Raw genomic sequence first — 24,735 nt, 5'->3', positions numbered from 1 at the left:
ATGAGCTTTCGTGAGTTAACTCACTTCTTCAGATGCTGGTGCATTTGTGGGAATGCGGCTCTCGACAATACCATCAAACTTGCTGTCTGGCTTGTTGCTGTTGGCCACCAAGCTAGTTCCTATGCTTCGGTGGTCTCCCAGGAGGCCTGCATAGGTCATACTGCTTTGGTTGGTATTGCCTTTGATATGGTTGGGAGTGCCTTCTTTGATATGGACAAAACCGCCTGCATCTAAATGGCGGGGTGTACGTACCCAGAGTTCCCAGGATAGTCAGAGTCTTTGCTTGAATGTCGCAATGTATCTATAGATTCAGCGAAAAGCTTTTGTTGGTCAAAGGGCAAGTCATCCACTTTGTTCTGGAGCTCTTTGAGGAAGCCCGAAGTCTGGAACCAAGATGCCCTCCTCATAACTATAGCCGTGACCGTAGATCAAGCTGTAGTATCGGCCACAACAAGGGCAATCTGGATGCTGGCCCTGGAAGTGGCACAGACTTCCCGGACATTGGCTTTTTTGAGTCTGGTAAGTACTCCATCAAGGATGTTACCTTGGAGTAGTTATCAAAATTATGATTGGACATATATGCCACTTATTTGGCCATCCATACCAGTAGCGTGAAGGAGAAGTAAATTTTCCTACCGAAAAGATTAAGGCGCTTAGAGTCCTTGTCAGTGGACTTATAGTGTGGCACCTTAGCTCTCTGCTGAGACAATTCTACCACCACTGAGTTTGGCTGCGGGTGGACGAACAGGTACTCTATGCCTGTGGAAGGGACAAAGTATTTATCACCTGCCCCTTTAATGGTAGCAGGAGTGGAGGCTGGCGCCTGCCATATGTTGTCAGCTGCTTCCACAATAGCCTCAACCAAGAGAGATGGCAATCTTTGAGGAAACTGGGGGTCTGAAGGCCTTTGTTTCCTCTCTTGGAATGTCTGTCAGTTTAACACCCTGTGTGCTGGCCACTCTGAGGAACAGGTCCTGAAATTCCCTTAGATCATGAGGGGGAGATACATCAACAGGAATGACAGCCTCGTCTGGTGAAGATGAAGTAGTATCAGTTGGAGAAGGTGGTCTAGGAGGCACTTCAGTGTCCGAGAAGTGAGCCTCCTCTTCCCCTGACTGAGGGGAAAGGGATAGAGGCTGAGGCTCCAATGGTGGTGGGGCCACCAGAGATGGGCTAGCTGGCCAGGACATCACTCATGCACGTCCCGTTCTCGACGATAACGCGTCTCATAGTCTCGGGACCTAGCACAGCAAGGATGGTGATGATGCCTCACAGGTGAGTAGTATCTGAAGGGGGAATGGTACCTATAACTATGCCTGTGCGAGGAATAAGATTGTGAATGCCTAGATGAGGGAGGTGGCGAGATGAAGGAGTGGCTACCCCAGTGCCTCTGTGATTCCATCTTATACAAAAAAGGAGATTGTGGCTCTAAGAATGGTGAAGGCGATGAGGGACATAGGAATGGTGATGGAACCTACCATCCTGGAGATAGCGGAGATAGCTGCAAAGTAACAGAAACAGGTGGTGACAATGAGTGGTGCAGTGAAGGCTCGTGGGGGGCACCTGTGATTTGATTTAGATTTGGCTCTGGTATGCCTGGAGTCTTTGTCTGGAGCCAGTCCTTTAGTTGGTTCCATAGTAGGCTGTAGGATAGTTGGTGCCAGTACACTTGGTGCCAATGATTCACGGTCAAGTGCTGGTACAGTTCATGCCACGGGAGTCAGTGCCGGCATCAGTGCCACACGAGCCGGTGCCATCGGCAGTGCCGGTTTGGAACTGACATACTACCCAGTTCCATTTCATATCCCAGTGTTGTTGGTGGAACCGTTTTCTTGGTCTTTGCCTTTTTAGACCTGCCAGAGACCATTTCAGTATCACCCTCAGGTCCTCCTCCACCAGTCCATGTACAAGGGGAATCTACCAAGCCCAGACTTAATGGTCCTGTCCTTTGGACAGGTATTGACGGTGCCCGGGCTGCCATGTTGTCTTTGCAGTGTTCCGATATCGCATGCTCTGAGGTATGGTGACTACCAGTCTTCTAGGCCAGGAGCAGCCTCTGTCCTATCTGGACTTTATGTGTGGCACTGGGGACTAGGAGTGGTGCTGCACCAAAGAGCTGGCCTTACATGTCAAGCAATGGTGTCAGTGCTCCTTGTGACCATCTTTTCTTGGTGCTGATGAGAGGCACACTGAGGCCAGCACATGGTGTACTGAAGATACTTGCACCAGGTCTGTCACCAAGGGTCTGAGCACTGACTAAGTATATTTCAGGAGCTAGTCCTGCTCTTGCTTAGTTCTCAGCTTGAAAGTTCTGTAACTCCTGACCTTATCTGTGAAGTGTCCTTCACCTATGCACTTTAGGGAAGCCAAATGTGCGTCATTTCTGGGCATAGGCTTGCTGCAGCAATGCTTAAACACCCACTGAATGCTCCAGTTGAAGCACCAAAGAAAGTAAAACTAAAACTACTAGTTACCTACTGCTAGAACAATTAACACTTTATATAAATAGAGAAAAGAAAACAGCTAGGGTTACCTTACAGAGCAATAGAACAGGGACCCCAATGACTGTCACTGATGCTAAGTAGGAGCTAAGGGGAGTAGGAGGTTGGGAGAAACCTATATACTGAGCCGTGAAGGTGCCAAAGCAGGGGCTCCACAGCTGATCTGACAGCTAAGAGAAAAACCTTCAAACAATTGTGCACGCAGCATACACAAGCAAATTGATTGGAGTGTAAATGCAAAATCACTCAAAGAACAAACTGTTTCATTTAATTTGTCACAGAAACACCTCTTTTTAAAAATCATAACGTCAGATAAGGAACTTATGGGATGTTCATCATCCAATCCCCTTTGCCTAGTGAACTTCTGTTAAATTGACAGTAACACTACACAGCTATAATAGAAACAATGATAGCTTTAAAAATCAAAAGCAAACAAATATCCCATTGCCCAACCTCTTTCCAAATCCGATCAAATAGGAAATGAAATGAGTGTCCACAAGGCCTAAACAAATTTAAATCCCCACAATAAGATACCATTTTCCCCTCAAAATTACAACTCAATTTTTTTATAAACATAGGATTAGCACTGCTTCAAGTTTATCCCCATGTTTTATTTCCTCTTCTTAAAAGCAGCCTTCGCAATTTTATTAGCGCAGACTGAACTAATGCTGCAGTGCTTACACACATTTCTCCTTTTTGTCCCCAAACTTCTAAGATTTTTAGGAAAAGGTAAGAGATATAAACAAGTGTTAACTTTTCTTTCCAAACCATAAGAGATAAACTTAAACAAAACACCAAAATACTGGTACTGATCGATTTCTTTTATCAAAGAATTGATACCGTCTCGGAGTAAGTATTTCCGAGCCAAGCATGAATAAATGGCAGATGGTAAGTAACTCATCACTTTAAGATATTTTCAAAGTAGTTAGGAAGCATACCTTGTTCTTACTAAAAATGTTCTTCTTCTTAAAGGAAAACAATATAGTATCTCTGTAATCTGCTGGGTGTTTCACATGCACATCTTCAGCACGATACTGGAGAACCCGGGAAGTCTTATTGATAATCCAGTAAGGACTGAACACAGACAGGATCATACGGCTACCAACTCGCCTAACATGTATACAGACATCTATTGTCATCCTATGTGTGGAGTTGGAGGTAAAACACACAGGAAAAAATTCCGGTAGCTCTTCATGAATTCTAAAATGTCCATTCCAATTTTTACCCTGATATTTTATCAGGACTAACTCCATTATTTCCCCACTGATTCTTGAGTGAAGAACATCTGCAGCACTCCCTTCCAGCAACTCATGAGCTTCTGCTGTGCCCTAGAATAAAAAGAACAATTTTAAGAGGCTTATTAGTGAAACTTATACAGAATTGAACACTGGTTATTACAAAAAGGATGCAATATCTTAAATTCTATTTTTTACATCTTACTTGTTCACTTGACCTTAGAGTTTCCACTGAGGGATATCTTTGACCACAAAACACACAGTACAGGGCCATCATGGCTGCCCACTGAATACAAGCAGCATCAATAACTTTGGGATAAACAAATATATTATAGCTTAGAGATTAATCATCATATAATTGGTTCAAGAATTCTCTTAACTATATTTTCTGGAGTATTTCAGTAAAATCAAAAGGGGGGATTACAAACAATCTGGTTTAAAACCTAAACAAATGGAATCATCAAAACCCTTTTCATTCAACTATTTCACAGATGGAGATATTTTACAGATTCCGGAGTAGCTAAACCAACTTGCCTCAAATTACTCAGGAAAACCTATAGTCGACATGCAAGTTAACTAGGTATTTCTTTCCAGCCACTAGAACATACACATTCAGTTTCACAAATTGAGAGCTATTTTTCTGTGAGATCACCTATCCCAGACAATTACTAATCATTTCTCGTTCTTCTCTTCATATAGGATTACACTCCTGTTGCAATCTTGCATCCAAACATGACCTACCCAGGCAGCCTGTCCCAAAGTTTCTATGAGAAATTATTGTAATAACCAGCCAAAAAAGGTTTTTTAGTAAGGACCCTGATCAACTATACAAATAACTGAACTGGGCTAGTCTGTGATACATCCATGATACAAGCCTCTCTCAGAAACTCAATTTACTGTTTGATAATTATTTGTCCATTCAAAGAGCCTCCTGGTTTTGAGCTATTATGCATTTTGTAGAAGAATGCGGAAGCCATAAACAAGGCTCGCCGTGATCAGAGAAGATCCTGCTTGAAGGAGGGGGCTGGACTAGATGACCTCCTGAGGTCCCTTCCAGCCCTATGATTCTATGGTGTTTTGCCCTGCCAACAAGCCAGGGGACTGGACTCGATCTCCAGAGATCCCTTCCAGCTCTATGAGATGTGATGCGTTACTCTTTCTGAAAATCATAGTGCCCTGTTTTCCATTGCGTAAAGTGTTAATCAGTTTGAGATTTCAGATCACTTTGGTTACCCAGTGTGACTAGGTATGTAAGAATACACTAAAATTAAATATGCTGTCCATGCTTGTTCCTGAAGGGCTTATTGATTGATTTTGGGTTTTTTTCTCCCTCTACATAGGAGTCATCTATTTATTCAACTCACGTACCTTGCCTTACAATCAGAGCCAATATACTTCATTACACATCCTCTGAGGTACCAGGCTTTCTAAATCTTCCTAATTAACAAAGTCATGATTGTTTTTAGTGTTGAAGGGAGGAGAGCCATTAAACAAGTTCAGCTAACAATCATTCTCTCCATTACAATATTTCTAGTACCAGATCAATTCAGGCAGATCAACACAGGGGAATACAATAAGAGACTCTGAGACAACACACTCAGGTGCAAAGAAGGAAAAATATACTCTCTTCAAATACAAAAAGCATTAAGTTCTAGACATGGTAATGCCAACTTAGGAACAATTGATCCATCACGTTTTGCCTTTCTTTTGTAGTATCTTGGCAATGAATGGTCCGTTCCCTGTGATTTCTGTTTATTAGTGCATTATTTGTGAAGTAGAATTTGACTGTGCAACAAACAAGCAATTGCTTCCTCATATTGAAGGAGTCAGAAGAAATTCTAAGTTATGGGATCCATTCCAAAGACAGAAATCCTGATAGCCAAGACAAACTGTTTGGCAGTTCATTTCTTATAACAGATTCAACAACTGTTTTTTAACCAGGAAAAAAATTAAGACTAATACATGTTAATAAGGGATACAGTATAACAAGAGTGAGGTTTATGGCTTTGCTGGAAGATGACACTCAGGAAAATTAAACTGAATCAGTTAAAGATGTGAATTTACAATGGTTTAAACAAACTGCATTAAACCCCTCTGTAGACACTGCCATTCAGAAAGAGAAGTTACTCGCCGTAGTAACGATGGTTCTTCGAGATGTGTCCCTGTGGGTGCTCCACGATAGGTGTCGGGCTCGCCCCAGCGCCGCAGATCGGGTCTTTCCAGCAGTTTCTGCCGGACTGCGCATGCGCCGGCGCGCGCCGCTCCCTTGCGCACTGCCGGCCACGTGCGCGATCCAGTCCCCTCCAGTTCCTTGACCAACCACCTCGGATGCTCCTGAAAAATACTAAACAGAGATCTGAAGCGGGGAGGATGGGTGGGTGGTGGAGCACCACGGGGACACATCTCGAAGAACCATTGTTACTACGGTGAGTAACTTCTCTTTCTTCCTCGAGTGTCCCCGTGGGTGCTCCACGATAGGTGACTACCCAGCAGTAACCCAAGATAGGAAGTGGGTAATCGGTTTATGTGCAGCTTGTCCCCGAGAGGACCGCTGTCGAGAGACGGGTATCCTCTTGGAATACCCTGTGAAGGGCATAATGCTTGGCGAAGGTGTCGTAGGATGACCAGGTCGCCGCTCTGCAAATGTCTTTTAGCGCAATGACCTTGAAAGAGGCTGTTGATGCCGCCACCGCCCTTGTGGAGTGAGCCCTGGGTGGGGCCAGTAAAGAAGTCTTTCTAAGTTCGTAGCACATTTTTATGCAGGATACGATGTGCTTTGAGATTCTCTGCAGAGAGACACCTTCTCCTTTGGATTTGGGAGCGAGAGAGACTAGGAGTCTATCCGTTTTCCGGAAGGACTTAGTCCTGTCTATATAGAAAGCCAGCACCCTCCTCACGTCCAGGAGGTGTAGGCTCGCCTCTTTGTTGGAGTTATGAGGCTTTGGATAAAACGAGGGTAAAACAATAGGTTCGTTAATATGAAACTCTGAAGAAACTTTGGGAACAAAGGCTGGATGCAGCCGTAAGGTTACTGCCTCCTTGGAAAATACTGTGCAGGGTGGCGTTGCTATAACTGCCACAAGCTTGCTTACCCTGCGAGCTGACGTGATTGCAAGAAGGAAGCTCGTCTTTATCGTAAGAAGACGGAGGGAAACCGTGGCTAAGGGTTCAAACAGTGCTCCCGTTAGCGCATTAAGCACCAGGTCCAAGATCCACGAAAGTGGAAGCGGTTTCCAAGGCGGGTATAGGTTTACCAGCCCTTTGAGGAACCTGGTAACCATGGGATGGGCAAACACCGTGTGCCCTTCCTCTTCATGTCTGAACGCCGATATAGCGGCAAGGTGGACCTTCAACGAGGACAGGGAGAGTCCGCCTCTCTTGAGGTCCAGTAAATACTCTAGTATTACAGGTATAGGCGCAGCAACGGGGGCTAATTGCTTCGTAGAACACCATGCAGTGAATCGAGTCCATTTTTGCTTATAGGTCTTCCTGGTGGAAGTCCTCCTGCTACTTTCTAGGACTTGTTGCACTCCCTCCGTACACGTGCTCTCTAGGGAGCTGAGCCATGGATTAACCATGCTTGCAGTCGCAGGCCTCGGGGGTGTGGATGCACTATGGACCCCTGGGCTTGCGTAAGCAGATCCGGCGCCACCGGGAGGGGCATCGGTGGACGGTCCGACATGCGCAGGAATAAGGGGAACCATTGCTGTCGATCCCACATTGGGACTACTAGGATCATTTGGGCTCTCTCTCTCCTGGCTTTCTGCAAGACTTTGTGGATAAGCACCACGGGAGGAAATGTGTAGATCAGGGGGCCCCTCCATGAGATCGCGAATGCATCCCACAGGGACCCCCGTCCCAGTCCTGCCCTGGAGCAGTATTGTGGGCACTTCTTGTTGTATTGAGTGGCAAACAGGTCCCTCTGGGGAAATCCCCATGCATGAAAAAATCGGTCGTAGCAGATCGGAACGGATCTGCCACTCGTGTGTGAGTGCGAAGCGCCCTCTCAGCTGGTCTGCCTTCACATTGTGAGCGCCTGGTAAATACGAGGCTTTCAAGGTTATATTGTTGGCGATGCACCAGTTCCACAATCAGACTGCTTCCGCACATAAGGCACGGGACCGAGCTCCTCCTTGCTGATTTATATAAAACATGGTGGAGGTGTTGTCTGTACTGATCCCAACTACTTGCCTCGTATATGGTCTCAAAAGTGTTTGCAGGCGTTGAACACTGCTCTGAGCTCCAGTATATTTATGTGCAGTAACTGCTCCGTGGAGGACCACAGTCCTTGCGTCACCTTTTCACCCATGTGTGCACCCCACCCTATGTGGGAGGCGTCGGTAGTGAGAAAAACAGATATTTGTGGTTGGTGAAAGGGCACCCCTATTAGCATGTTCTTGGGGTTCACCCACCGTTGCAGGGATCTGCGCACCTCTATCGTGGGCGACACCACCCTGCGGACGGTGTGTGCTGCTGGTTTGTAGACACTCGCCAGCCAGTGCTGCATGCTGCGCGTATGCAATCGGGCGTTCTGTACCACAAACGTTGCTGCTGCCATGTGGCCCAGCAGCTGTAAGCACATCAGAACCGGCACCGTAGGGCTGAAGGTGATGACTTGCACGAGGGAACCAATGGCACGAAAGCGGGCATCTAGTAGATAAACCCTTGCTGTGATGGAATTTATACATGCCCCTATGAACTCTATGTCCTGTGCGGGGTCTATCTTTGATTTTGCCAGATTGATGACCAGGCCCAGTGAAGAGAACGTGTCTGCTGTGACACGTATCATGCGAAGTACCTCCTCCTTCGAGGCCCCTTTCAGTAGGCAGTCATCCAGATATGGGAATATAAACACCCCCTGTCTGTGCAGGTAGGCTGACACCACTGCCAAGGTCTTGGTGAAGACTCTGGGGGCCTAGGAGAGGCCGAACGGCAGAACCTTGTACTGAAAATGTTCTTTGCCTACCATAAACTGGAGAAAACGCCTGTGAGCCGGTTGAATAGTTATGTGGAAATACGCGTCTTGTAAGTCGAGGGCTGCGAACCAATCTCCATCGTCCAGTGCCGTAAGTATAGAGGCAACTGTGATCATCCCAAAGCGTTGTTTGCGCAAGCACCGGTTGAGGCCTCGAAGATCTAAGATGGGCCTCCAGCCTCCGGTCTTTTTCTCCATGAGGAAGTATCTTGAGTAGACCCCTTTCCCTCGGAGTTGCTCCGGCACTCTTTCCACTGCCCCTATAAGCATAAGATGGTCTACCTCCTGCTTGACTCTCGCTTCATGGGAGGCATCCTTTAGGTGGGGTCTGGGTGGAGGTCATGGTGGTGGGAGCGACTGGAAGGGAATCGTGTAACCCGTGGCTATGATCTCCAGTACCCATTTGTCTGTGGTGATCTTTTGCCACTGGTCGCAGAATGGTCGGAGGCGATGGTGGAACAGTAGCTTCGGATGACATTGCGCGATGGTAGTGATAGTGCAGCCCTCGATCTGTGTGTCAAACTTGTGGCCTTTGGCCCTGCCCCGAGGATGCACGGCTCTGTTGAGAACGTCACCTGGGAGTTCTGTACTGTTGGTGCTGTGATGTCGCCCTTGCTCGTAGCCCCTGTGGTACTGGGGACGCTGTGGTTGATACTGGTATCGTCTTTGTTGGGGGTAATACTTTTTCTTTCTGTATGGAGGGGTGTAAATCCCCAAGGTCCTGAGAGGAGCTCTTGAGTCTTTACTGGAATGAAGGACCGAGTCGGTTGATTCAGCAAACAGCTTCTGCGTGTCAAAAGGGAGATCAACGATCTTCGCCCGCAGATCCCTCGGGATACCCGATGTCTGGAGCCAGGACTCCCTGCGCATGACCACTGCCGTAGCTGTTGAGCGTGCTGCCGTATCCGCTACGTCTAGGGCGATCTGAACTCCTGTCCTCGAGGCTGCGTAGCCTTCCTGCACGATGGCCTTGAGCACCGGCTTCTTGTCCTCTGGAAGCGAGTCCATGAGGGAAGTCAGCCTGGAGTAGTTGTCGAAATTATGGTTCGCTAGATGCGCTGTGTAATTCGCCATTCTCAACAGTAGGGTAGAGGAGGAGTAGACCTTTCTGCCGAACAACTCTAGTTTCTTGGCATCTTTGTCCGTTCCCCCGTCTTGTACTGAGAAGTTTTCGACCTCTGTTGAGACAATTCCACCACCAGAGAATTTGGTTGCGGGTGGCTGAACAGGAACTCCATGCCCTTCGCCGGGACGAAGTACTTCTTATCCGCTCTCTTGTTTATAGGCGGAGTGGACGCAGGGTGGGTCTGCCATATTGTAGTGGCGGACTCCATGATTGCTTCATCAAGCAGAATAGCTATTTTGGAAGAGGACGGAGGTCTCAGGTTTTTAAGGAGCTTATGGTGTTTCTCCTGCACCTCTGCTGTTTGGATGCCTTGCGTGAAGGCCACCCTTTTAAACAGCTCTTGGAACTGTTTGAGATCGTCTGGAGGATGGACGTCCCCTGGGGCCGTGGCCTCGTCAGGGGAAGGTAGCGAGGAACCGCTAGGGTAAGCCTCTCTGGACCCCTCTGGGTCCTGTGGACGGTGATACATCCTCTCGCTAGATACTTGCGAGGGAAAATCTTGGGGTTCCAGAATCAGCTCCCCCTGAGATATCTGCATTTCCGTCCCCGTCTGCGATTGCCCTCAGGGATATTGAACCGTCTGGGGGGATCTGTCCCTGGGAGTATGCCTATGGTGTCTATGCCCCGTGTGATAGGGACAACCATGGCATCACGGGCACTGTTCCGGAGATGGAGACCTGGACCACTCTGGAGGCGCATACCCCCTGCATCCGGGGGAGCGAGATCGTCTGGGTGATTGAGATAATGGAGAGACTGATTTGTGGCAGTACTCCAGGGGTTCAAAGCCCAGGAAGGGAGATGGTGGTCCGAGCCATGGTGATGCTGACTGTAGGAACAGGGATGGGGGCTCAGGGTATACTGGAGGTGACCCCTGCCGCCTCGTTGGAGTCCTCAGCATAAGTGCAGGGCTTAGAGCGAGTAGCCCTGCAGCCCTGTCTGGAGAAGGGCTGAGGTGCCGGGTTTTCTGTGCTGCCTTTCCCCTCCCCTGTGGGGCTGGCTCCGCCCCTTTCCGCGTCGGGGATCTCGGCCCCGCTGTCTGCGCCGCGCTCAGCACGCTCCGCTGCGGTGCCGCGCGGGTGGTCTCCCCCGGTGCCTGCAGGCTGCGTGCCTGCGAGCTCTGCACCGCCCGTTCCCCAGGGGTCAGTGCCGCTAGCTGCGGTGCCGCCAGTTCCAGCGCTTGCCTGGCCGCCGCCCTGCCCGTGGTGCGGGGCAGCTGTTTGATTATCGGAGGCTCAGCCTCTGCCACGTGCGTCTCCACGCCGCCGCCGCTCAGCTGTGACTGCAGCTGGGGGCTATACGCTCCACCCATCCCGCTCGCTGTGGCTGCCGGCAGGGATCAGGTTGGTGAAAGCTTCCTCCGTTTTTGCGCTGATGGGGTTAGGGAAGCAGCTTTCCTTTTATGGGCCCCTGCGGGTCCCTCCTGCTGAGGCCGCTCCGGCGCGTCTGGCTGGACGGCCTTGTCAAAAAGCAGCATTTTCAGCCACATTTCTCTGTCCTTCCTTGCTCTGGCTGTGAGCTTTGCGCAGAAGGAGCATTTCTGGGTGACATGAGATTCCCCGAGGCACCTAATGCACTGACTGTGCCCAGCGGAGGCCGGCATCGCTTCACGACATGACTCACGCTTTTTGAATCCTGAAGAGGACATTGTGGTGAGTCTTTGAGGTGTTAATAGGGTACTTAGCACCTTCTCTGTGCCTGTTCCCCTCTCGGACTCAGCCTGCCTCGGCAGGAGGCCTAATGGCCTTACGTCCCTGGGCCTCCGCTGCTCCGCTTACTACTAAGGCTGTAAAACTTTACTTTTTACTCTTTTCTTTTCTTTTTTTTTTTTTTTTTTTTTTGAAAACAATAACAAGCTAACTTAAGCTAAAAGACTAAAAAAGAAACTCTAAACACTTTAAAAACATTAAATACGCTAACTCTGGCCGTAGCCTGAGCGGATTCCGTCTGCAGCTGATGGCGGTTAAAGAGGAACTGGCGGGGACCGGATTGCACACGTGGCTGGGAGTGCGCAAGGGAGCGGTGCACGCCGGCGCATACGCGGTCCGGCAGAAACTGCTGGAAAGATCCAACCTGCAGCACCGGGGCTAGCCTGACACCTATCGTGGAGCACCCACGGAGACACTCGAGGAAGAATTTAAGTACCCTTACTTTGGTTTAGTTTATTTCACTTCCAATTCACCGACACAGGGGTTTAAATGTGGTGTAACTAATCCACTTTGAAGACACATCTTTAATTAATTAGAAATAACATTCCTGAGTTTTCCTGCATAGACGGATCCTGAGGTCTATCAAACAGAAAATAAAACTCAATGGCTGGGTCTACACGTGCCCCTTCCTTTCAAAGGGGGCATGTTAATGAGGAGGTTCAAAATATGCTAATGAGGCACTGCAATGAATATGCAGTGCCTCATTAGCATAATGGCGGCCGCGGCGATTCGAAAGTGCGGCTTTTCGAATCGCATGCCGCCTGTAGAGACGGGACCTTCTGAAAGGACCCCCTTCAGTTTTCAAAAGCCCTTAAGCCCTTAACTGAAGGGGGTCCTTTCGGAAGGTCCCGTCTCTACGGGCAGCACGCGATTCGAAAAGTCGCACTTTTGAATCGCCGCGGCAGCCATTTTGCTAATGAGGTGCTGCATTGCAGCACCTCATTAGCATATTTTAAACCTCTTCATTAACATGCCCCTTTTGAAAGGAAGGGGCATGTGTAGACCCAGCTAATGACTTCCGCTTATAGGCAGAAATCATTGAATGCTTTATTTTAAGAAGACATGATTACTTTATTTCCATACCTCAAGTAAATATCTCAAAGAATATGGCAAAAGATTCCTCAAAGTGAGTGCTGGATGAAGGTGGATAATGTACGCTGGATCCCAGTCCTCCTCATGCATTGCAATAAAGTTTAGTTGATCAGGTACAGCAGTTGCCATGACTATTAGAGGCAAAAAGTTTACTTCAGTAGCAGGGCACTGTAACACGCATCTCACTTCACTGCTCCTATGGAGCTCTTCTCTCCAGGCAATGTAAGTTGTGGATTCTTTAAACTGATCTTTTAATACCCCTGCTGGTTGAATAAATAGATGACTCCTATGTAGAGGGGAGAAAAAAAAAAATCAACCAAAAAGCCCTTCAAAAACAAGCATGGACAGCATATTTAATTTTAGTCTATTCTTACATACCTAGTCACACTGGGTAACCAAAGTGATCTGAAATCTCAAACTGATTAACACTTTATGCAATGGAAAATAGGGCACTATGATTTTCAGAAAGAGTAACGCTTCACATCTCACAGAACTGGAAGGGATCTCTGGAGATCGAATCCAGTCCCCCAGCTTGTTGGCAGGGCAAACCGCCATAAAATCATAGGGCTGGAAGGGACCTCAGGAGGTCATCTAGTCCAGCCCCCTCCTTCAGGTGGATCAACCCTAACTAAGTCATCCCAGCCAGGACCTTGTCAAGCCAGGACTTAAAAACCTCTAGGGATAGAGAATCCACTACCTCTCTAGGCAACACATTCCAGTGCCTCACCACCCTCCTGGTGAAGTAGTTTTACCTACACCTCTCCCTCTTTAACTTCAGACCATTGCTCCTCGTTCTGCCATCTGTCACCACAGAGAACAACTTTTTTTTAAAATCTATTTGCCCCAGATCCCTAAATGGCCCTCTCAAGGATTGAGCTCACAACCCTGGGTTCAGCAGGCCAATGCTGAAACCACTGAGCAATCCCTCTTCCCACAATCATCTGTATTCATGGAGATTCACAGACAACTTAATTAGCCATATAAGAAATGCTTATAATTAAAGCTACATTTTAGTTACAGGTATTTTATTGAAAGCAATGCACCCATCATGGGCAGTAAACAAGAATTAATGATTTGTACTATACACCCCTAACTACAGTTTGGGCCAGAAGATTGTAGGCAATTTTTGGGGTGGGGGGGGGGCGCCTCAAATGCGCAACAGGTGCTGAAGGGGACAGAAGGTGCTGGGTACAGGACAGGTTGGCAGGGCTGACAGGATTTCTGTCTGGCTCTATGGCTTCTAGTAAGCAGCCAGTATTTCCCTCTTCCTAGAAATTGCTGGAATGCCCCAGGGCTCTGGACACTGCAACTGCTACCCCCTGCCCTCACCCTGTGTCCCCTCCCACACCCAAACTCCTGCTGCTGCTGGGGAAAGGGGGCACAGTGACCTGAGACTATGCCTGAAATGGCCCATGTTGCTGGAGCTGGGGCTGCTTAGGCAGCCTAGAGCCAGCTGCACCAGCAATTGCAGAAGTCACGGAAAATCATGGAATTCATGATCTCTGTGATGAGTACACAGCCTTATTTATAATATGGTCAAGTGTTCAGCTTTAAAGGAGCCATTTGCACAAAGCTGAAAACAACTGAGCTCAAAGGAAGAATTTACTGAGAAAAATGTGAATCATAATTAGAAATCATTTAAGAACACCTTATGGACACGCAAAAAGCCACAATCCCACAACTGAGGAAGAAAGTGGTGCTAGTTAATAAACTGACCTAGTTTAAAGGGGAAGTGAAGACAGATGTTAAAAAAAAGGACACGGACACGGACACACACTGGAAGAAAGGGGGAACTGAGAGTAACAAATATAAATTAGGAATTCTGGAAAATTGATAAAGACTGTCAAGGGATAGAAACAAGGAGAAATTTATAAGGGGATGAGTTCAGCACAGTAACAAGGAGTTACTAAAATATATTAAGAAGAATCCTGACAATGATATGGATCCATTATTAGATGGAAATGATAGAATCATCAATAATAATGCACAAAAGCTATAAGTGTTCAATAAATATTTCTTTTCGATATCTGGGGACAAATCCGATGGCACAGTCTCATCATGGAATGACATTACTTGTTTCTTTCCACTAGTGCCCCAGGAATATGTTGAACAGCACCTACTAAAGCTATGCATTTTAAAATCAGCCAATACAACAACTGACCCTGGACACTTTTCAAAGAGTTTGGTAAGGAGCTTGCTGGACCATTAACACTGACTTTTAACAATCCTTGAAGCACAGGGGAAGTTTCAGATGACTCAAAGAAAGCTTGAGTTGTACCAACTGTTAAAAAGGGCTAATGGGATGAAATTAGGCCGGGGACAGACTGGCTCAGCAGCAGTACGACGGAAAGGGACCTAGGGGTTATAGTGGATAAGAGGCTGGATATGAGTATATAGTGTGCCCTTGTAGCCAAGAAGGCTAACGGCATACTAGGGTGCATTAGGAGCAGCATTTCAAGCAGCTCTAGAGAAGCAGTTGTTCCTCTCTATTCGGCACTGGTAAGGCCACATCTGGAATAGTGTGTCCAGTTTTGGGCCCCCTAGTATAAAAAGGATGTGGAGGTACTGGAACAGATTCAGCAGAGGGCAATAAAAATGATTAAGGGGCTGGAGCACAAGACCTATGAGGAGAGGCTGAGGGATTTGGGCTTGTTTAGTTTACAGAAGAGAAGACTTAGGGGTGATTTAATAGCAGCCTTCAACTTACTGAAGGGGAGCTCTAAAGAGCAGGGTGAGAAATTGTTCGCAGTGGTGTCAGATGACAGAACAAGGAGTAATGGTCTGACGCTGAAGAGGGAGAGGTGTAGGTTAGATACTAGGAAAAACTACTTCACCAGGAGGGTGGTGAAACATTGGAATGCATTGCCTAGAAAGCTGGTGGATTCTCCATCCCCCGAGGTTTTTAAATCCCAGCTTGACAAGGTCCTGGCTGGGATGAGTTAGTTGGGGTTGATCCTGCTTGAAGCACGGGACTGGACTATATGATCTCCTGAGGTCCCTTCCAGCCCTATGATTCTATGAGTAATTAGATACCCAGATTGACCTGGATCCTGGGCAAGATATTGGAGAAGCTGTTAAGGCACTCCAATAAAAAACTGAAAGAGGACAATGTATTTAACATAAAACAGTAAGGGAATATGGAAACTAGATCCTATCAAACTAACTTGTCATCTCACCAAAAACATGTCACGGTTTGATTATGGCAACATTATTGATGTAATGGACTTCTATTCAATGTTCAATTTGATACTATATGGCATTTTGTTACAAAACCCAATTATAAAATTCATATAGCACACACTGAACAAATTTAAAGCTGGCTAACAAGTCTTAAAATGGAACTCTAAATAGGAGATCATTGTTGAACATGTCTGTGTCCAATAGGGTTCCATAGGGATTGGTTCTTGGCCCTACATTTTGACCATTTTTATTAAGGACTTGGAAGGAAAAATAAACTTACTGATAAAATTACACATGACAAAATTTGGGGGAGCAACATATAAAGAAAAGGATAGGCCACATATTCAGAATGGCCTAAGTCAGTTGGTATACTGGATGCGAGCAAATAAAGTGTGTTTTAATATGGTTAAAAGAAAATGTATGTATCTGGGAAACAAACAACATAATTGCTAAGTACAGAATGGGGGACACTATTCTAGAAAGCAGTTGCAGTAGATCATCAGCTTAACTGACTCCCAGTGTAACGTGGGCAAAATAAACAATATGATCGTGGGATGCTCAGAATCTACGAATTCTAAATGGTTAAGTAAATAGAATTTGATTGGTTAAACTGAGCAGTTATGAGACTTTAAATACAATTTATTTCTAATTAGGTCTCACTCCAATTTTACTGTTTAGTTCTGATTTACCTCATAATTCTTTGACTATATCATTCATCTTGAAGTGTTTCAACCAGACACACAATGACAGAAGACTAAATGAACTGTGACAGCTGGAGACCGAAACAAAAATATGGATGTAGGAGCCTCAACTGAGGCACATACATGCCCCTCCCTCAAAATATTGGTCACCTTTTGAAATTTCTACCTCAGTAACACTCACAGTTCTAATAACCCATCTGGTTAAGGCCAGAATTCCAGTGTCCTACAAGTGTCTAGAAGCTTCCATATTCCCTCAAATCTCAAAACACTGAAATTCACAACAAACATCAACAAGTAAATATAAACACATTATAAGTAAGAAACTAAAAAAGAAAAAGTTAAAATTGTGGGGGAAGATATAATGGAAATGACAACCATTCAAAAAACAGAATGGAAATACAAAAATCAAAAAGTCTTCCACTAAAAGGATATAAACAAAACAGAAAACTGAATGTATTATTTTAAGAAGCTACACATGCAACTGCAATTTTTGTGGTCATTATGTAATTTTCTGCCTCCAGAGGGATTCAAATTTTTCTATAGAATATTGCGGTATCTTTACTACTCTGAATTTCCCTGGTTCTAAAAGAAAAATCTCTGTTCATGGCAAGTTATTTTAGGTTAGATTTACAAAAAAAATTAGTTTGTAAATGTAATTATGATTATGCAAGTAAAAGGAATAGTTCACAAAATACAACTAATCACCATGGTTGTGTCCATGCACTGCAAGTAACTGCACAATTGCAATAACTGCAACCATTTTAAAGAATCATATGCTCTTCATTACTCCTATTTTGGAGACCTTTAATGCAGTCAGTTGCTCAGACATTTAAAAATGTAAGTATACTTTGCTTTTGCGAGTTAAGCCATGATGGAAGCCTAGCACAAAATAAATAAGAATCTTACCAAGTTAAGTTACCTAATTAACTGAATTAAGGGGAAAATGATCCAAACACTGATAATTTCACATCACACAATAAATTTCTGCATAACAGAATAAGTGTACCTGTATGAATCTAAAGGAACATGGAATTCCTCTTCAGGCTTAGATACTCCTATTGGCTCCAGAAGTCTTACATCTCTGACAAATTTGTAGATTGTAAATGGGATAGAGAAATGATTCTTAATCTGCAATAAAAATGCATGTGTCTCATTAAATATATTTTGCAAGTTTAAAAATGAACATATGAACCATGCATATCATATAAGATAGTAAAGATTATCATACTCTCTTGCAAACTGAAGCTTACAAAGATTCGACCTCAGAAAATTACTAATCTGTAAATAAAAAAGGGTAATGTGAAACATCAAAACACCACTACCACAATCATGCTACTACTCAATTAACAATGTTATTTCCTTGGAAGGAAATACTGCATCAAAATACATAATCTAAACATAGATTTTAAACAAATTTAAAGCAACTCCGCTTAAGTTTATGAAACGTAAGGAATAAATCTAAAACAAATTTAAGGCAATATTACTCAAAGTTTATGAAATAATTGCTTTTACATGATAAACAAGAAGTCCCGAGGCACCTTATAGACTAACAGATATTTTGGAGCATAAACTATCGTCAGATAGCATGGGATGGGGCTTCAGAGGAAGTCTAAGTAAAGGGGAGGGCCAGAGCTGACAAGATCTGTGTCGTCAGGGTGGATATGGCCCATTATTGGCAGTTAATGGGAGTTGTGAACATCGAGAGAGCAGAAATCCACCCTGGGCCATATCCACCTTGACTGAATAGACCTTGTCATCTCTGGCGCTTTACTTTACTGAGACCCCCTCTTTAAATCCTCCTCTGAGCCGCCCCCACCCAGGCATCTGATGAAGCAGAACTTTGCCCACAAAAGCTTATGCTCCAAAATATCTGTTCGTCTACAAAGTGCCACAGGACTTCTCATTGTTTTTGAAGACACGGACTAACTCAGCTACCTGTCTCATACTTTTACATTATATGACCCTACTTGCCTTTTGCTGAAGAATAATCTAAAAATACATAAAGTTACTTTCCAGGAGGAAACCAACGGTGGCCTTGGACTTATTTAATGTTTGGACTTATTTTAGTATCATTTTTACCTGCAGAGGAGACCGTATGGTAATAATATTATTCCCTTCTGTTGCATCTATCTGTACCAAAATAGAGTCAGCATGCTCAACAAGCGGAGTTCGTACGCTGTGCAGTCGTCGGCCTGGTTTTGCTACGGGGATGTTTGCCACTTCTGTATATCCTAGAGGCACTGTTGTACAAAACAAACTACGATGTGATTCTGCAAAAATCATTCATTTTAAAACAAGTATGCAATGCTAACCACTTAATAAATGACCCCACAGCCTCCAATATAACAAACGATTTCTGGCTCACAAGAAATATAAAACAGTTAACCATAAGGAAAAATTTAAAGTTTTAAATCAGTAGTGGCTGGGAAACACGTAGCACCAGGTTCTACAACAGACCCTCTTTACACACCCTCTTGGAAGACCTCAAGTCCATCACACAGAAACAACTCAGTATTCTTAGTAAGAAGGAGACAGGGAATATCAACATAGTAGGATCTGCACTATTCTAACCCTTACAAGGAACTAACCAGCACAGCGGGACATGTGGGAATTACTGAACATCCCAAAGAGATTGAACCTAGTTACATAAAGCAAACATTGACAGAGAGAACTTCACTAGGAAGGTCAGCAGGCCAGCTGAGGTGCAATCACATAAAGCTTACTAGCTCTCCTAATTCTCCAATGCAGTGGCAAGATGTACCATCTACCCGTGCTTCTTCCTAGCCTTTAGTTCTATTATTAGGGAAGTAAAGAGAAAGATTTGAATTTTCCACACTCCTCTTTTTCCCAGCACCCAAATCTCTTTTATGAGAAACTGCCTATGCAGTAGCAACCACTGTTTCCTGTAAGCTGTATACTTGAGCAGCCACTCAGGAAAGATTCAAATGGTGCTCAGCTGATTAGCAGAATGACCACAGCTGGCAGCAGCCGGAGGTAAGTGTTTCTACTAGTAGTTCACATCCACACAGGCACTGATGAACATAAAATTTATTCTGCACATGGATGGAAAAAATTAACGGGCACACTGATAGCAATCCTGGCTCAAGATAACATCCAGAAAGTACTAGAATAAAGAATTTTGCCAACTAGTGGCTGGCAGTTGCTTCCCGATTGAACAAGGAAACTCAGAGGTTAAGTCTGCACATATATAGGCTGTGTCTACATGGGCACAAATCTTTGAAATAGTCATATTTCGAAGATTACTAATGAGGTGCTGAATTGAATATTCAGTGCCTCATTTGCATTAGGACACTTCCAGCCACGGTGCTCCGAAAGCCCTGCTTTTGAAAGCACACAGCTCGGTGCGGCTACATGGCGGTCCTTTTCGAAAGGACCCTGTACCTTTCAAAATCCCCTTATCCCAATATCTGATTAGTAATCTTCGAAATGGCCATTAGCATGGCTATTTCGAAGATATGTGCCCATGTAGACACACCCATATTATCCATATCCACATATTATTTATCCCTATATTACCCTCGTACCTCTCCCCTGCATCTCTCTTCTAGAACAATTGCTACCACCAGTCATTCCTTGCAAGCTACCTAAGCTCAAAGTGAACAAGCAGCTCTCTTGACGGTATAATGCAGACAGCTTTCCTCGATGCACAGGTTCCAAAACTGAATATTCCAGTTCCAACTTCTGACCACTTTCTAAATCATAAATATCTTCTTTCAATGTTGAACCAATCACTCGAAGATTGAAGCTGGGATGCACTTTGAGAGGAACACCTAGTGCGTTTTTCACTGTAAAAGGAGCTCTATCTTTTAATGAATAGTCAAATGTGGAAGCAGTCCCTTCTGAAAATGCCTGTAAAAGAACAAATAAAATATTTTAAAGGATAGCGGGCATGACGGTATAAAATATCTTAGACAATTAACTCAGAAACATTCACACGATACTAATCTTTACAGAAGCCAAGGTCTAACAATATATTACAAAGTAAGTCCTTCTGGAATGATTGTAGGAAAGCAATATTTAGTGTTTTGACATAATCAGATATATAAATTAATTACAATAATTTTCACCATGCTAAAAATGTAAAATCCATGAATATATTATAATAAACTTCTATAACAATTGTTAATTGATCAATAATAGATCTGATATAATAACTACCTAAATACATACATACACTCAATTTATAATTAGCTAAATATCAGTAAGCAGCGTCTATATAATGCGCTATCTGGGACATGAACAAGCATGTCCTATCTCCTCAGGGTTAAGAGAGGAAAATGCAGTAGAAGTTTAGCACACTTGAAGGCTGCAGAGGCTTGCCTCCATGAAATTTAAAGGGCCAACAGTCAGCAAGTATCTTTTTTTTCCCCATTATACCTATTGAAAGATCACCCTATTATCCAGATATTAGGGATCACACTGACTACATGCTGTGGGAAATGGCTGTTTCTTTGTACAAACAGTAAGTTACACTATTTCCACTCTACCATTTTGCTCCCACATTTTCTCACTCTGGAAATCTTCTATCCAGTGTTTTTCTTTTGGATTGGTACTTGCTGGTACTGAGTGCCAGCACCTTTGCAGCCCGAGCTGTGTGATCCCCAGCTGTGTGGCGGGTGAACCCCACCAGCCCCACAGCAGGGAGCTGGTTGGGGTGTGGAGCCTCACTGACAGCCCCAGATGAGGAAACCCTGACAGGGGTGGCCAGGAGGGAGGGCAGCCAGCTAAGTACCATATCTCTCTTTCTCGCTCTCTTTTTTTTTTTTTTTTTTAAAGCAGAAAGTTTTATCAGCACATTCATCTTCAGAGCCAAGGGAGCATCTGCTTTTTTCTGAGGAACTTAAACTCACAATTTAAATAGTGAGAAGGATCAACTGTATAGTAAAATAAAAAGTTCACCCTCCCACCAGAGACAGAAGATGAATTAGTTCTAGCAGGACTATCAGAACACAAATAAGAATTCAGAACTGGCCACAAACAAAATAATTCACCATGACTCCTGTATTTATGAAAATTACCTTGGCTAAATTATTGGAAACAGCAAGAAAAGATTTGGATATTGTTATATTCATTGTATCGTTTGAAGAGATGTTAACTGCAGTTTGAGCTTCAGGAAGAACAACAAAATCATCCCCAGGTATCAAATTTTTATCTTGTACAGGGTTAGTCTTTATCTAAAAGAAAAAGACAGCAACAAAATCTCATTGTCTAATTTTATAACTATGAATGCAACCTATTTCTCAAGATTTAAGTAGGTTTGCAATGTTCTCCTTAAAACCACTTCACCAATGTGTAAGAAAGCATTAGCAAATTTCTTTAATATGATCTTATAGATATAACTTATTTCATAACTGCCAACATTAAACGTCACACAGCAGTGTTTTCTGGACTTTTGTAATACATATTCTGCTATACATTTAGTCATGTTGTATTGGATGACTGATTATTATGAATTAATGAGCAATCTGGAAGATAACGATGAAAGGTGACACTGTGGCCCAACAGAATTCCCCCTCCTCCACTCTCGGCTTTTTTGTGTTTTTTAAAGTATTTAGTGGATTCTGTTGCTTTCATTCTGGGGAATACTACGATGCCTTTCAGCTATTAATATAAGCGTGGCTGAGTTTTTCCCATTGCCACCAATATTCAGGCTCTCACTTCTCAAGTGGTACTTGCATGCATTTTCAAGATGTCTAAATTAGAACTTAATGCTTCTCCTCACCTTTTTTATGTCACTATCAGCTGGGCACTAACATCTTGTTAGCAACACTATGAGGTAAGCTCCTCTGAAGTGCTCTTCTATGCCTGACAGTTCTCCAGAGTTCTCCTCACCTATTTGCCCTAACATGGTTTTTAGTGTCATCGCAATTGGGCTATATTCATATTTTTCTTATTACTTTACCATCCTTTTTTTAAAAAACATTTCGTTTAGCTCTGACCAGTTCTTTGTTATGCTCTTATTTCTTTTTTAACTTGACTACATATCTGAAAGTAGAAGAGTGTCAAAATTCTTTATGATGTGTCAAATGATTTTTTAAAATCTGTTTCTTAAAGAAGATAACTGTCAATTTTATTCAGAACTGTTTAATACAAATCTTATTTCAGAACTGGGACGTAACCTGCTCATGGAGGGCAATGATTTATTGGAATCCAAAATCAGTACAAGGTGAAGGCTCTTTAAAGTATGCAGCTGTTGTTTAAAAGTGCAGTAGCAGCTTTGAAACGTAGGCTCATATCAATAACCAGAAAGGCAGCATTTTTTTCATGTAGGCCTAACCATACATCTGAGAAATGTGGATCATTACAATTCCCCATCTCCACAAGTTGTTTTTAATTGTCAGTTAGTAGTGACTATTATCTTGGAAAGTTCTCTTGGAAGGTTGTATTGCCCCTGCTTGTCAGTAAGGCACATTTAGTATCATGTACAAAGAAGAGACTATTCTGATTTTCCGGCATCCCTGGGGAATGAGGGTAGTCAGATGATCAAATGTTCTGGTTAGTTAAGTGGAGCCACCAGCCCTGGTTGGGCTAGTTGCCAGCTGGCTCTGTCGGGACAGCCAGCCCTGTGGCTGCCAGCCAAGCAGCCACACAGCCACCAGCTGATGCTGACTAACAGAACTTGCTGGTTCTCCAAGTGGTGGATAACATGGCTTTACTGTATTTTGAAGAGAGCCTTCCTGAGAAATCCACAAATAATATTTGGCACTTTCAACCCTGATAAGATTTTTAACAATTACTGGTATGTCTACACTACAATTAGATACCTCTGCTTAGCCCATGCTAGTTGACTCAGGCTTGCGAGACTGGGACTGTTTCAATGAAGTACTGACTTCCAGGTTCAGGTTCTTCTGACTTCACTGGGTGCTAAAGGTTGGGCTCCAGCCTAAGCCTAGAAAAGGACACTGAAAGAAAACAGCACCCTTGGCCTGAGTTAGCTGGCATGATCTAACCAGGGGGCTTTATTTGCAGTGCACACATAACCCTCAAAGAGTACAATATGTGGAAAGTCAATATCGTCATACAGCAATATGGTAAAGCTGTATATTCATAATGAATACTTCATGTTATGTTTCCATACTTCAAGTTTTAAATTCCACTGTTTTCTTCCTCCATCAATTCGTTCAATGAGAGGCTCCCACACTGCGTAATTTTCATTGTAATAATGAACCTGAAAAAGAAAATTAAAATTGGTCTGAAAGCAAAACAGAGTTTTAGATCACTCCTTAAAGTAGTTATAATACTACCATCTTATAAAAGCATAGGCATTTCTTCCAACTCAAAATTTCATATAATGGTTCAATATTAACACTATAAAATGAAGACCTTTTTAATATATTTATTGAACACCTTATATAAAAAGCAAGCATGCACAGCAAACTTAGTTTCCTTACCTTTTGTGGGATTAGACATTTTCAATTTAGCACTTAGAAACTGAAACAAACTCAAAATCGGACTTCTCCTGGATATTCTGGTAATTCAAGGTAGTCTAACAGTCAACTCCTAATTTAATAATGTAACCCCCTGTCCACTCCCACAGCCTTAGTGGGCAGCATCTGGAGAAACCTGAAGTCTTAATACAATTTGCCACAGCGCAGGGATGTGAAAGGAAAGGGATTAGAGGATCAGGTAATAGAAGACCCTGCCAGCACATTTGCAACCCTGAGCTAAAAGGAATATCTAGTGTACAGCTCATCAACATGCACTCAGCAGAAGAAAGGTTCTCTCACGCTCCCCAGATGCAGAGACCTGTTCCCTCCTACTTGGACACTACAAGAGAGGCTGGGATAATCTTCAGGGTCTTGATGACCTCCCAAACTCCAAATGGGACTGGACATCCTCCCCTTGGGGAGAATTTATCCAATGAAGCTGTGGGGATAAATAATATTTTAAACAACAGCCAACCATGAGATATATGCAGTAGCTGTTGATAGCCTGTGGCAACGTGTACACTACAACATAGGGATGCAATTCCCAGCAAGTGTAGAAATACTTGCACTAGTTTTAATGATCAAGTGTGATAGAAACAGCAATATATGCCATGGTGGCAGAGGCAACATCAGCATGTAATAGCTGCATGAGTCTATCTATTAGTTTCAGGTATGTTGGTACTCAGGCTGGCTGGCCTGTGCTGCTGCCGCCCCAGGAACACTATTGGTTCAATGTACTAGTGTGATGAGAGCCAGAACTATGTGTACAAG

At 44.1% G+C, this 24,735-nt stretch overlaps 1 protein-coding gene across 3 annotated transcripts in view; it reads right to left on the bottom strand.

Moving 5' to 3' along the window:
* Window positions 1–24,735, bottom strand: part of VPS13C (vacuolar protein sorting 13 homolog C) — a 262,583-nt gene that overhangs the window by 102,744 nt on the left and 135,104 nt on the right. For all 3 annotated transcript variants that reach the window (XM_075007275.1, XM_075007277.1, XM_075007276.1), the window contains exons 53-59: window positions 23,616–23,705; window positions 21,556–21,711; window positions 20,122–20,386; window positions 18,596–18,756; window positions 17,523–17,644; window positions 12,627–12,921; window positions 3,440–3,829 (exon numbers count right to left, since the gene is read on the bottom strand). In XM_075007275.1, the coding sequence (XP_074863376.1) occupies window positions 3,440–3,829; window positions 12,627–12,921; window positions 17,523–17,644; window positions 18,596–18,756; window positions 20,122–20,386; window positions 21,556–21,711; window positions 23,616–23,705 (1,479 nt within the window). The remainder of the gene's footprint in view (window positions 1–3,439; window positions 3,830–12,626; window positions 12,922–17,522; window positions 17,645–18,595; window positions 18,757–20,121; window positions 20,387–21,555; window positions 21,712–23,615; window positions 23,706–24,735) is intronic.

This window comes from Carettochelys insculpta, chromosome 12 (genome assembly GCF_033958435.1).
Source record: "Carettochelys insculpta isolate YL-2023 chromosome 12, ASM3395843v1, whole genome shotgun sequence".
Taxonomy (NCBI): Eukaryota; Metazoa; Chordata; order Testudines; family Carettochelyidae; genus Carettochelys; species Carettochelys insculpta.
Note: the sequence above shows the minus strand (reverse complement) of the source record. Positions and strands in the feature narration are given on the sequence as shown.